The following is a 13,719-nucleotide window of genomic DNA, read 5'->3' as shown; positions in this document are numbered from 1 at the left end:
AATTGCTGTCACTTCTCTTTCTTGTGAATTTAACCTTCTTGGAAATGTCTTCCATAATGTCACTACTGTGTGCTGTAGGCTGGAAGTCTATTCTTTCTCCTAGAGCTGTCATCTATGGCATGTTGAGGGATCTATGTCCGTGGGTCATAAAAATAGCCAGGAGGTGTGGAGAACATCTTCCTTATATGCCCTATGCCAGAAAGGATTTAAGGAAAGCATTTTACCAGCCAGCACCATGGTCTGGCAGGCACCACAAGCCTGTAAAATTCACCTCTTTGTTTTGAGTCTATCATAGAAAAGCCCACTGGTATCTTGAGCTTGGACAAGGCAGGCATACGGCTAAAGGCTTTCCATTAACTGTTTCATTCAATTATTATAGCAATCACTCCCATTTTAAAGCTAAGTAAACTGAGAGAGTCAGTAACTTGCCCAAGGCAGGATTTCAAAGCAGGGAAGATGGACCAGGGTCTACTTTCTCAACCACCATGCAACGCTGACTCCAGAAAATCACCACAAGGGGGCGCCCTGCCCTCACCCACTCCAGTTAAGAGGCGATGTTTTGTTTTTCCACCCTGGGTACGTTGAGGTAGGGCACAATGCACACACAAGCCCCAGTCATTTTCTTTTCCTATAATTCCAAGGCTCCTTCAATATTGAAAAGTTTCAGACCAGTGTAAAAGTGTCTACCAGTATCGGTCATTATAATCCCAGTCAAAAAAATAGAACTCCCAGAAAGAAGTCACAGTACTATGAATAAAAAGACATGCTCAATAGTAAGTAGGAACTATATTTTCCTTCCTTGAATGGGAACAGAAAGGATTGGTTTTAAGGAAAACTAACAGAAGGCATGAAGCTTCAATCACCAAGGATGCAGTGTGTAATTAAACAGATCATTTGGCATACACGGTCAGAGCCTACAACAGGAATTTTCCTTGGAAATTGTGGATCCTCCAAGCCTGTTTTAAAGCTACAAGATAAGGCTCAGAGAATTCATGGGCTCATTTTTCTTCTTTCAGTGTCTTCTGACAAATGATCAAAGTGGCAAAGCAATTGTGATACAATGTCACAGGACAAAGGCTCCATATCTAATATTGACAAGAGATACCTGGGACTCTCAGGGCTGGAAATTCCTGTCCAACCCCTGACACAATCTAAGTCTGGACGTGTGATGAGGCCAGGCCCCATTTAATTAGGCATCCCTCGGCAGGTTGAGCACATGAAAGACAGAAAAAATGTATATGCTATAAAAAGAAATCTTCCCTCCACCCGAATCAATAGCATTTAAAATATCTAATGGCCAAAACGTGAGAAAAATGACAATACACATGAGCAACCAACTCAGAGTCATGTAGCCTGACAGTCCCTGTGGGCTGGAGGAGGCGAGCAGCTGTGTTTCACAGAACTGCATCCAGTGGTGCCCCAAGGGATGGGCCACTGCACAGACAGCCCTGAAGACCTCTGGGCTCAGCCATGACTCAATGGCAGAAAGAACACAAGGCAGAAAACTTCAGGGGAGGGAGGGAGGCGGAAAGTGAAAACACCACTCAGGAAATACGGTAGCTCCAGATGAGACTCAAGGGAGAAAAAAGTGGGGTCACAGCAGGAGGTTGCACCAAAGCTATAATAGAGCTTAAATGCACGTCACATTCAATTTTATTGACAACCTCCATCATTTAAATCTAGTAAGCATCTGGGGAAGACAGGTGCCCACTATCTTGGAACTGCAGGAGTCATTTTTTTTTTTTTTCATTTGCAAAAGACCCGATGACAAGAGACATCATAAAGGCAATTGGGATGTGGTGGAAACTTAAAGAATTTGGAACTAGTGGGAGGTCATTAGGAATGGTGGGACCCCAGTCTCTTCCTTTATTTTTCACTTTTTGGCCACGAAGTACGCTGCTATCATGTGCTATCCCCCCACCAGAGGCCTAGCAGGAATAGGTCTTCCCTTATCATAGACTGGCGTCTCCAAAACTGTGAGCCCAAGTAAACCTTTTCTCTTTATAAGTTGATTACTTCAACTATTTGTTACAGTGTTGGAACTCTAACAGAGATATAATTCTGGATTTTTAAAAAGTAAACCAAAAGAAAGTCCCTCCATTGCATCATCTCATTGAAGAGGACTGTTAGCACATTTAGAGAAATAAGGTGACATTTGCCTTATAGGTGGGATGTGTCCTCTTCCCATGTCTCTTATTATCTAGGAGCACAGCACAGCCCTTTTCTCAGTGCTAGCTGTACAAGTGTATGTGAGTTTGCACACAGACCCAGGCTAGCCCGTGCCTGGGAGGGGCACGCACCAGTACCAGTAGGAAATCATTGCTCTGACATTTGAATTGTGCTTTGAAATGTGTTTGATATTTTCCACTACCCTTCCTCTTATCTTTCTGCCCACCTTCATGAACTGCTTATTTAGGCAGATAATGATTGTGACAGATCAACAGTGTTTCCTAATCATGTTCCCAATGACAACAGGGGAAAGGCACAATCAATTTTTAAAAAACATTTTTCATATTAATCCTCCCATAAAATTTAAGAGTTGGTCATGGTATAACTGCTAACAACATGCATATTAAGAAGAAAAGACCATCTTTGTGAGGTAACTGGCTTATAGTTTAGTTCATAAGAACTGGTGTCTTTAAATGCATAAGTAACTTAAATGTAGATCCTCATCTAGCCAAACTATCTCTCTACCTTCTTTTCTGAGCAGAGGAGAATGCAGCCTGTCCCTTCCACCTGCATACCTCCCAGGAAATGTTTCCAAGTCCTGCCTGCTTTACCAAGTTTCCATGCCAACCTGGAAATGGCTGTTCTGCTAGGGTGGACATTCAAGTTGCTTCCTTGAAAGCACATGGAGCAACACACTGAGATGCATTTGCTTTTCCATAAAAATAAATGGATGTAAAATTATCAAGTTTTCTTTCCAATTTAACAGGGCATGAAACTAGTCTGCTGAATGAGGGCACACTATAAGTACTTAAGCTGAGCACATCACTAATATCAGCAGAAAGGTGACTATTAGCTTAATTGATTCATCCATGAGAAGAAAACACAAAAACCAAAACAACTCTTGCTGGATTTAGATGTCCACTGCCCAAACTGAGGCTAGCTCTTTAGCCTTTTTATCTTTTCACATTCTTCCATTAGAAAGTATATAGTAAACCTTCATCATCTTGCTAAATCTAGTTCTGAGGTTTCCTGTAGACACATGAGATTTTCACATTAGCATAAAAATGTGGCAGTGTGCATCTGTTTGGTAGCGTTAATAGATTCCACAAATAACTGAGAGAAACAAACTTTCACCACAGAGTTAAAATATTTAATGACAAATTTAGAGTTTGCCATAATAGTGAATCAACAGAGCAGGTGTTACTTGTCTCTGAATAAAACAAAAATTATGTTTGACATCTTAGGGAACTTCTGAATTAATAACTGTACAACAGACATTAGCAGTGTTACAATTCTGAAAATTAAGAGTGAAACCTATCTTAAATATCCCTTACTTAGGGAATCCTGTAAATATTTTTACATAAATGCACAACCTTTGCTAGCCACAATAGTATTAAAACAGATTTCACTGTAAGTCTAACACATAATCTTATTTTTTTTCAGAGCTTAAAAAAAGTCAACTACTAATTGTTACATTTTACAAATACATTCTTTAAAATGAAACATTAACCTGAATAACTGCATACTTCTTGTACACAGATATCTAATAACTAGTGAAGATACTATAACTACATTCCAGGAAGAAGTGGTAATACTGGAGAGTTTTTCTTTCTGTGTTGTCAGTATAATTTGAGAAGTCCTTCACAGAAATGTAGTATCCCCCAATTCAAAGTGAAGTGCAGAAATGAAACAAATGAATTAAATGTCCTCTAGCAAGCTCAACCAAATGAGCTGGTTCCAAACAATTTATTTTTAGCAATTTTCTCTAGATTAGACAGTATTCATATTTTGTATCGCAGCACCTTCTACAAAAGGATAGCAAAGAACTTTAAATGTAGTGAAGCCATGGGGCTCCTCTACGATGAGGCTGGAAGGGAAGTGCTGTGTCGCCAGTTTGGCAGAGGCCAAGTAGGACTTTGACACAGGGAGGTCAAGGGCATGACCATGGCCTAAAAGCTAATGGAGAGAGGAAGCTAATAAAGAGTCAGATGGGCTTTCTTCTAATTAGGCTATTTCCAATAAGACTTAGGTCTAAAAGGATCAACAGAGTGAGGAGAGAGGGCAAGATGTGGAATACTTACATTTATGAAGAATAACTATCAGAATTTTACCAGGGAGGAGGAATCTCAGATTTCACAGTCTGCTTATGACCTCATCCTCTGCCACTTTAGAAGCAGCTTCCCAAACACTGTTGTTAGATAGCTGGCAACCAATTTTATTCTTGAACTTGGCCGATTGTCAGGGGTTTTAGATTCATTCTTTCAATTATTCATACCAACTATCTCTGAAACCAGATCCAGTTTGGGAAGTTGAAAATATAACTGCGTGCATGCGTGGTGTGCATGTGTGTTTTCTGAACGGAAGTCTGCAAACAAAAGCTATTTGGAATGATATTTGGGGTTTTTCTTAGAAACTATAAATATTTCTAATGGTATTCAACAAATGGCAGGCTCCTTGCTTCTTTAACCTTTTAAGACACTAAAAGTACAAAGTATTATAGTAAACTATAGATGTTTACTATAGTTTCCTATATAAATTTTATAGTTTTCTTGAATTGGATCATCTCTCTAAGAGAATTCAAAAATTTGTCTCCAGCAAATCCCATCTCCTTTTTGACAAGTACTGCCTATGATTTTTATTTTCCAATAGTCATACTTTCTGTCTCCCTGGGAATGCTTTATCAGGAGAACTTAAGCTATTTAAATCAGCATTAGTAATCCAAAAGTCATCTTATGCTGCTTGGTAAGAGGCTACTATACACATAGACTCAATTGGCTCAATGGATGCGAAGGGGCAGAATGGGGTGCCACCAAGACTCAGGCATCTTGATTCCTGCTGGAAGAGCTGACAGCATTATCTGGGGGTGCAGCTCACCAACTTGTCTCATGAGGAACAAGCACAGCTTTTTTTTGGTTTAACGCTCAGGAAGCAAAACTTCCAGACTTTAAACCCTGTATTACCTTGAGCAATACGCAATCAAAAGGTGTGTGACTAAGTATATTCAATGTGACAGCAGTTTAACGGCTTGGTGACCATGCTGTCTTATGTCAGGCTAGGCCAGCTACAATTGCCATGATATGCAATTTGTCAAGAAACACTCATGTTAAGTTACATTAAATAAATAGACAGCAATAATAACATCCGAACCTCCAAAACTAGATACCAAAAAAAAAAAAACAAAACCCCAAAACTAAAGGTTCTTTCCCAAGGACATTGTGAGGGTGTTTTAAAAATGGGCATGGCTTTGTTAAAAAAAATACTTTAAATGTAGTTACCTTTTCACATTATCATTTATATAGACTTTTATTTGGGCAAATGAATTTTTGATAAAAATCCAAGCTCTTTTCAATATCAGCTACTGTAATTTGGGACAATATAAAAGAGAGAAACACCCATGAAGATTTTTAGAGGTTTTTAAAGTAGGCTTTTCCTTAGCTCTTTACTCTCAAATTTTTATCTTTCATATGATAATTCCAAATAATCAGCCTGGAAAGAAGTAGAAGAAGTATTTAAGCTGCAGCTCACAAAGTAGATTTCTATTTGTGATTCTGATTTGTTTTTTTGAATGCTGGTGATGGTTCATGAAAAAGATTAATATGCAAAGAGCAAAATCTAAGACTGCTATTTCCCCTGATAAACCCAAGTGTTTTCCATAATATAGACTATGTCTCAGGATACAGAATTTTAATTTTACTCTTCAAATTAAAAGTATTAGGAGAGTGAGTGAAACCATTCGCTGCTCGACTTTTATTTCATCCAGGAACAATGACATCTGGTATCATCACATTGAACTTGCTTAATAACAGGGAGAAAAAAAATACATGTTGCCTGTTGAGACCCAGCTTGGCTTATCATTTGGTCCAAATTTTATATTCAAACTACCAAAAAAAAATTCATCTTAAAAAGAAAAACATGAACAATTTACCGCCCCCCACCCCCACCCCCACATTCTGGGAAAAATCAAAATAAAACTAATGCTATTGTAGCATTTTTTAGCAAGATCATTAGGGAAATGTATAAACACAACACCTTTTCATTCATATTAACATCTGAAAATGAACAGCAAAAACCCTAAATGTCCATATATTGGAAAAAAGAAGCAAGTGGAGGTTCGGAATTCTCATAAGAACTGCTGAACATTCTCTTCCATTGCTTTCAAGAGGGTCATCAGGATGGCAGTTTCTCAACATTTGTGCTTCATGGCAAGCTAAGGAGAGAGAGGGATGAGAAAAGTGAGACTCAGTAATAGGTAGATCCCTCTGCTGCCTCCTCCCCACATCCACATCAAGAAGCAGAACCAAGATTTCACTCTCTGTACATCACTGTGACTATTCACAGTGGCACCTTGTAGATGAGCAACACTTTCCAAATAGTTCAGTGGATACTGGCTTACTTCTCTTCCTGTGTTAATTTAAGTGGTGTACGTGTCCAGTGGGAGAAAGTGCGGTGCTGTATTCTTTCAGCCCATTGAAGGAACAACTGGAAAAACTGATGTACAGGCAGAACTCACCCTAGAAAAGTTGGGATTCCCAGGTTACCAATTATCCAGGAAAAGCAGTACTCCTACAATATAAGTATCTACTGACATCTCATGATGTATAAAAACTAAATGGCCTGTAGTGGGACAATATACAATGATGTACTCACTACCCAGTCCGGACCTTCAACCAAGTCCGAAGACCTTGACAATTATATTGAGTTGCTGACTTGGGCTGAACAACTGACCAAATTCAGGCCTTGACTTACTACTTCTCCAACTGGTATCTGAGGAATGTGATCTATTGAAACGTTAGCTCTTTATAAATAGGAACACCAAATAGCCCACTTGGGAGACCAGGATCATGTATTTTAAAAAACGTTATGCAGATACAGAATTGAGTTAAATCTTTCTTTTCTTATCTAGATCTTCTCCCAAGGGACCCATAGAAGGCACAGCAGAGACTGAGTTGCAATTCTTCATGTGTTCAGAGTCTGACATTGGGGATGAATCCCAGGATTGGTCTGGGAATGACCAGGAGGAGAGTTCTGTGATGCAGAATTCCTTTAAGCAAAGAACAGATGGTGCTCTGAGGCAATAGCTTTGTTAAAACCCTGCCATTGCATCATGATCAGGTTCTCTGCCTTTTAAGAATTAGGTGTGGACCTGCTCTCATGTTGGAAGGTTAACCTTTGTGTTTTACAAAGAGCATGTGAAGTTGAGTATGCACAGGCTGCTAGGCTGAGTGCTGTGGGGTTCTGCCAAGAAGTGTGGAGGTGGCTAATAACTCTGATATCAAAGAGTCAAGAGTCCAGGACAGTAAAAAGAACTATAAACTCCAGTGAGTAAAAGGACAAAGCCAGGGCTCTACCTCAGATTGGTCCCACTCCTTGGCCACCCTCTTTACTGTAAGGCCTCCACTTCTTGCTCTGCTTCCATTCCTCAAACATTATTTAGCAATGAGGACCATCAAATAAACACCGAGCTGTTAAGTGTCTTGCATAATGAATATCAAGCATGAATATTTGATTAGTGCCACCATTCTGGTATTCATTGAGCTGTTAACTTTCCACTAAGGCACCTGTGCCAATTCACACATAGCCATTAATCTTCAATGGTGATTGTGCTGCTGCTCAAACTAGACCCCAGTTTCCAGGACAGCGCATCTGGAATGGAGCTCAAGGGACCACCGGTTGTGACCAGCTGTGCTTTGCAGAAACACAACCTCATTTGCTATTTGAAGTACCTTTATGGTCTGAATGTTTGTGTCCCCCTACCTGCCATTCATTAACCCCCTATGATATGGTATTAGCAATTGTTGCCTTTGGGAAGTAAGTAGGTCATGAGGGTAGTGTCTTTATAAATGGGATTATATCCTTATAAAGAGGGTAGAGAAAGGCCCCTAGCCCTTTCCACCATTAGAGGGCACTCTGAAAAGTTGTCATCTATGAATCAGAAAACTGGCCTTCAGCAGACATGAAATCTTCTGCCACCAGGGTCTTAGGTTTCTCAGTCTCCAGAACTGTGAGAAACAAAGTTCTGTTGTTTTATCAGTTTTATGGCATTTTGTTACAGTAGCCTGAATGACCCATGATAGGCATTTTTGCAGAAAGTGGTATCATTTACTTTTTAAGAGAAATCCCCTGGGAATTGGGAGCTTTAGAATAGAAGGCAGGATGGTAAGAGCAGGAAGAACACTAGACTAAACAAGGTCAGGACACCTGGTTACAAATTTTCTGTGTGACCTTGAGCTCTAAGGTCACAGCTGTTCCAAACGTTAGCTTCCTTATGTATCTATTAAAACATCTCCAACTCTATGGATTAATATAATTTAAGTGTCAGAGTTCCCAAAGAAGTTTAAAATTTCCTTTTGATCTATTCTGTTTTCTTAATTTCTCATGGAAAACTTCCTCTTTCAATGTAATCTATCTAAATAATGATAATTAAAAAATCATCACTGACACTTGGTAGATACTTATAGGAGGCCTGAGACCCTTCCCTCTGGGCCTAGAGGTCCAAGGGAAACAGCTGGCTGTAGTACCTGGAGGGCTGGCCATTCCCTTGCAGTGAGATGAATGCCACTTGCCCTTCCTTCCCCCCGACAATGTGGGTTTCTACAGAACGGGGCATATCCATGCTCCTTTCTGGGAGAAGTGTCATCTGAGGATGCCTAGGTGTGGGTAACACTTGCCTGCTTACTCACGGCCCCGTGGCGGGCTGTGGGTACTGCACACACTGTAGCGCTGTGCTTTTGGGGGCAGGGCTGCTCTGTGGTGGAGCTGTTCTTTCCTAACAGCTGGGACTGTGCCCAGTCCATGGCTCAGGAAGGAACCGCACTTCCTGAAGCCGGGCTAACCAGGGCGGAGATGAGGGATGCAGGGGAGTGGGGAGAAGGATCATTTTCCATTTGCTCTGTAGGGGACAAGCACCCCAATAGCATAAGGGCAGGATTGTGCAAAAGTGATTCCTTTACTCTCATACCTGGGTCATTGCAGGGATTCTGGGAAAGTTAGAAGGTCAAAGATCTGGTTCTATTGCAGTCTAGACAGGTGTTGGTATACCTTCCCACGAGGGGTGGTGTCCTGCTTCAACTGGGAGCTTGGAGGAACTGTCACCTAGAATCACTATTCTCTGCTCAGGGCTCTGCCATGGGTGCTGCGCCTCCACTTGTAAACACAGCCCACTCTTGATGAGTCAACAAAGCCACTTATGCCTGGGGGTGGAAGGCCTGGCTTCCATCTCTGAACTCTTTCCTCACCAGCAGGTCCCACTGGGGCCTGGCCAGTGAAATGACATCTTCTTGGTAAGCCTACTCTAGCAGGGCCAAATCAGTAGTCCTCATCCCTGGGAAAACAGCCACACCTTATCCAAAGAGGTCAATCTGCTCGTTAGGAATACTGCCAATGTCAGTGATTCATAAGCACATATCCCAGTTGTAGAAAACATCAAGTCTGGCTTTGACACTGTCTCACACTCCCGCAAACATGCTAATAGACTCCAGCAGCCGCTCTCCCTGAAGAACACTGCAGGAGGGGAAACGGACCCAATGCCAACTGCCCCTGCCTCGTTCCTCTCTACCGAAAGCAGGTAACTAACTGCCTGACACAGACCCTCCCATGGTCAAAGCCAGAGTCTCCTCTGCCTTGGGTGGCTTTGTCAGGTTCCTGTTTCAAGTTGCTCTCCATGTAGAGGGTATGGACTTGTAGTAGGAGGCCCCCCACCCCAGTGTCCCTCCACTTTTTTCTCTCTTGCTATTTTGAGGAGCCTCTGTCACAAGTAACACTTCTCCAGCTCCTGTGTAGTACTCATTGTGAAAGGGCAGGTTTAGCAGAAACTATTTTTATGGAAGTAATTTTAAATAATAAAAATTCAGATTTATACATGTTACATACTGTGCTGATAGATTCAAACTCATTAAATTCTTTAACACCCTAGAAAGTAGTACTATTATTAATTAGCTGTGTTTTACTGATGAGGAAACTGGGGCTAAGAGAAATTTAGCACTTGTCCAAGGTCACCCAGATGGTAAATAACAGGTCTGAATTCAAACAAGATGTTAACTACCATACAATATTGCTTCCAATCACCTAGCCAACTTGGCCATGATATCAGGGAAACACAGTTGCCAAGGCCAAGAATTCAGGCCATCTGGTTAGGTTATCCTCTTGGGTGTTTGTACAACCCCCTTCCATAAAAGGGACGCTTTTATGGAAGGCATCCAGGTATTGTCTATGCTACCTTAAGAAGAGTGGTTTCATAGTCTCCCTTGATAACCTGGTTCATGGTTAAATCATTACCCTCAATTCTTGTTTTAGCAGAATTTTATCAGTACTCTATTGATTGCTCCATGCTGTGTGAGAAGCCATGAAAGAGAACTGCTGCACTTCACCCTTCCCAGTCCTGAGGGAGTTAGGAAATCATTCCCTTTAGCCTTCTCTTTCCCAGCTCAACATTTAAAATGTTTCTCCAAATTTCTACTGACCATTCCCATCTGAATTATTTAAGTTGCTGCTATATGAATGTGAGACTGAATTCCAGCATTTCTATCTCATTTCCACCTCTGTACACAAAGGCTGGAGAAGGGAGGGAGGGACTAAGGAAACCTTAAATCTGAGTTCACTTCCTCTGTAACAGCTGCAGCAATGACGCCCTGGCCTCCAGCAGGGCTGTTACATTTTCAGAAAGATCAGGCCAATTCTCTAAGGGTCTCCAAAGGGTCCCAGGGGTAGCAGTGCAGTAAGACACTGTGGCGATAGAGAATCAATGATACCCCCTGACAGGTCTGTGCAAAGTTGATGCAGGGAGGAACAGCAGAAGGCACCTACCTGGAGTCACATGCTCAGTTGGGACTGAGTGTGAGCCTGGGAGAGGCCACCTCTGCTGTGGTTATTTTTCTTTCTTTTTTTTTTTTGGTGCTGGGGATTGAACCTTCTGCATGTTATTTACAAAACCCCAGCCCTGGGGTTATTTTTCTTGTTGCTTTTTAGGTTGCCCATTTTTGTTTCCTCAGCAGCAATAGGACTTTCTGTTGGTACAAATTAATTTTTTTTCCTCAAAAGTCACCTGAAAAGCATATCTAAAGGTCCAGATTATGAGTCTGACAGACCATCATCAGCAGAGTTTGTTTCTGAAAGCCTAAATTCCAATCCCTAGCCAGAAAAAGAACTGCCCTTTGATCTGAAGCACGGGGACAGCATAAATCCTCTTTAACACCTGACCAATGGGGCCCCTTATCTTCAGTTTGTGAATGCCTTAGGTAGTGACTACCAATAAAAACTCCCGTTTCACCTTCTGAAAGGTGCTGTTCTTAGCAAGGGTATGGAGGCACGTGGTGTGCACCCAGTGACATGGGGAATGCCATTCTCTAGACCTGGAGGCAGGAGGCATCTTGCAGCTTCACACCGTCTGGGCCCAGAATCCACGCACTGAAATAAAACCTGACCCCTGTCAGTGGGCACACCAGCCCTGAGACTGGAGCTTGCTTTGTGCCTGGGGAAAAGACAAGAACACGAGATGCCAGCTACAGGACAGGAAAGAGACAGGATCGAAAAGTAAGCCCATGCAGCTTAAAGCGCACCAAGGACACTTTCAGGCCTTGGCAGGGGTGGCGGATACATTTGGAGACTGGATGTCATTTCTGCCTCATCCTGTGCCCTGAAACTTGAATCCTGACGTCCTGGGCACCAACTAAAATGTTCCAGATTTCCTAAAGAGGCAAGGTTGGAAGGTCAGAGATAGGGATAAGATGAGGACATCAGAAAGGCCATAACAAAGAAACCAGATACAGAAGAAATTTTTCATAACTCTGGTACTTAGTAAGTAGCACATGGAAATTATCAAAGAGAAATTTTTTTAAAAAGCTGCTTGATTTTATATCTTGCACCACAGGAAACATGGCTGAAATAAAAAGTTTCTTGATACTATAACTTCCTGGCAGCCCAGAGCTAAGACCCCGGCCCTCAGCTGGCCCACCTTGTGTGCAGTTTCTGCAAACTGCTGGGCACTATTCTTCATGTCTTCCGTCTTCTCCTCTGCTCGGCCTAATCGCTCCCCACGCTCATTCAAGGCCTGGCTAGCCTTCTGTACTGCGCTGGTCACGCTATCAGCGGCCGAGTGGAGGATGCTGTTTCCTGGAAGAAGAAGAGCAAGAGCATCAGGTGCTAGCTTAGTTGACCCACAGTGACCAGACCCTATGCTATGGAAAAGCCTCCAGCACTCTGGAAGCAAGCTGACATTTCTTCTGATTCTGTCTGTCTGACTGACTCACTGTAGAAGACTACCACAGATGGACAGCAGAACCTAGGCAGATTCTGGATGCTTTTCTCCACACCCATCGATTTTGCCAGTGTTCTGTCTGCTGAGGCTCAAAGAGCTGGGGCCCATCTGGATTTAAGACTTGGCTTGCAAAAGTAAATGAGAATCCTGACAAGTTCACAGAATTAGGCAAGTTCAATGAGTCATGTCTGGACCTTATGTGCATTTCCTTTTGGTTTGCAAATTTAGGAGAATCATCACAGGAAAAATGGGGCCACAGGAGTTTTCCAGATACAATGCTCTGTAATTCCTTTAATTCTTCGCTTTCATTTTCTTCTTTCATCCAGCAAGTAAGAAATACCCCCAAATATATAGCTCTCAAGAGCTATGACTCAGTCTCAAAGTTTAAGGTAGATGTGTTGGCTTCCAGCCTTGAATCCTGTGCCATGGCTAGGATTGCTGGGCCTACTGATCTCTGATTCCCAGTATATGGAATAGGAAGCCTCAGCATGAGCAGGTAGAAAACTATTACACAAAACAATGTACAGGAAATTTGACATTCCCAAACTCAGGAATGATGATAATGGGAAAATGAAAAAGCATCACATCTCAGAGGGTCATGCACTCTCAACATCCTATTTGCCAAAGACTGGTCAGCAAAACTTGATGGTGAAGAAGTTGCAGACGCATAACCCACTGAGAAGCAGCAACTTGCAAATGACAACCAAAGGAAATTTATAGCTGTATTTTGTTAACACTGAGTGGAAGATATTTAATGGCATTTCATGTAATAGCTTTATGTCTTTGAATAAGTTTATGACATCATTTAACTTTGTACCTAGGATGGATGCATCTAGCCACAGATAGCTTTTAATAGAAATGTAATTTCCACTGGTCTTGGCTGCAAAGACTTCTAATTTCTCCTCTGTAGGAACAGCCTGTGGTTTGTGGAAAAGGATCTCAGGCAAAGAAAGTGCCTGGTCTAGAGGAAGCACTTAGTGAGTTGTTTTCCATTTTTCTTCTTTAGGAGTGGACTTCAAGGGCTTCAAACACACACTAAGGGAAGGAGAATGGGATTAACTTAGTGTTACTATTTGCAGAAAGCATCACATGAACCAGCATTAAAAAAATGTGTACAATGGAGCAGGGAGCAGAGGAGACGTAACTCTGGAGACATTTGGTGGAACACAGGCTTGGAGTGGAAGGTCTGGGATTTTGGAACAGATTTAGGGGGAGAAATCTTAGTCCCCTTTTGTTTTCATGTCATTCTCATGACTATGATGAAAGCCTATTATCCAACCTAATATTTATATAGCATT

The 13,719-nt window shown here is 41.8% G+C and overlaps 1 protein-coding gene and 1 long non-coding RNA gene across 4 annotated transcripts in view; one reads left to right on the top strand and one right to left on the bottom strand.

Annotated features, from left to right (window-relative positions):
• Positions 1-3,297: 3,297 nt before the first annotated feature.
• Positions 3,298-13,719, bottom strand: part of Stxbp6 (syntaxin binding protein 6) — a 249,728-nt gene continuing 239,306 nt past the window's right edge. For all 3 annotated transcript variants that reach the window (XM_048798730.1, XM_048798729.1, XM_048798731.1), the window contains 2 exons: positions 12,119-12,276; positions 3,298-6,376 (listed from right to left, as the gene is read on the bottom strand). In XM_048798730.1, coding sequence (XP_048654687.1) covers positions 6,353-6,376; positions 12,119-12,276 — 182 coding nt within the window. In that variant the 3' untranslated portion in view covers positions 3,298-6,352. The remainder of the gene's footprint in view (positions 6,377-12,118; positions 12,277-13,719) is intronic.
• LOC107147359 overlaps positions 9,599-13,719 on the top strand; it is a 36,032-nt gene continuing 31,911 nt past the window's right edge. The window contains exon 1 of the long non-coding RNA XR_001504133.2: positions 9,599-9,733. This is a non-coding gene — a long non-coding RNA (uncharacterized LOC107147359). The remainder of the gene's footprint in view (positions 9,734-13,719) is intronic.

The sequence above is a fragment of the Marmota marmota genome, unplaced genomic scaffold, assembly GCF_001458135.2.
Source record: "Marmota marmota marmota unplaced genomic scaffold, marMar, whole genome shotgun sequence".
Taxonomy (NCBI): Eukaryota; Metazoa; Chordata; class Mammalia; order Rodentia; family Sciuridae; genus Marmota; species Marmota marmota.
Note: the sequence above shows the minus strand (reverse complement) of the source record. Positions and strands in the feature narration are given on the sequence as shown.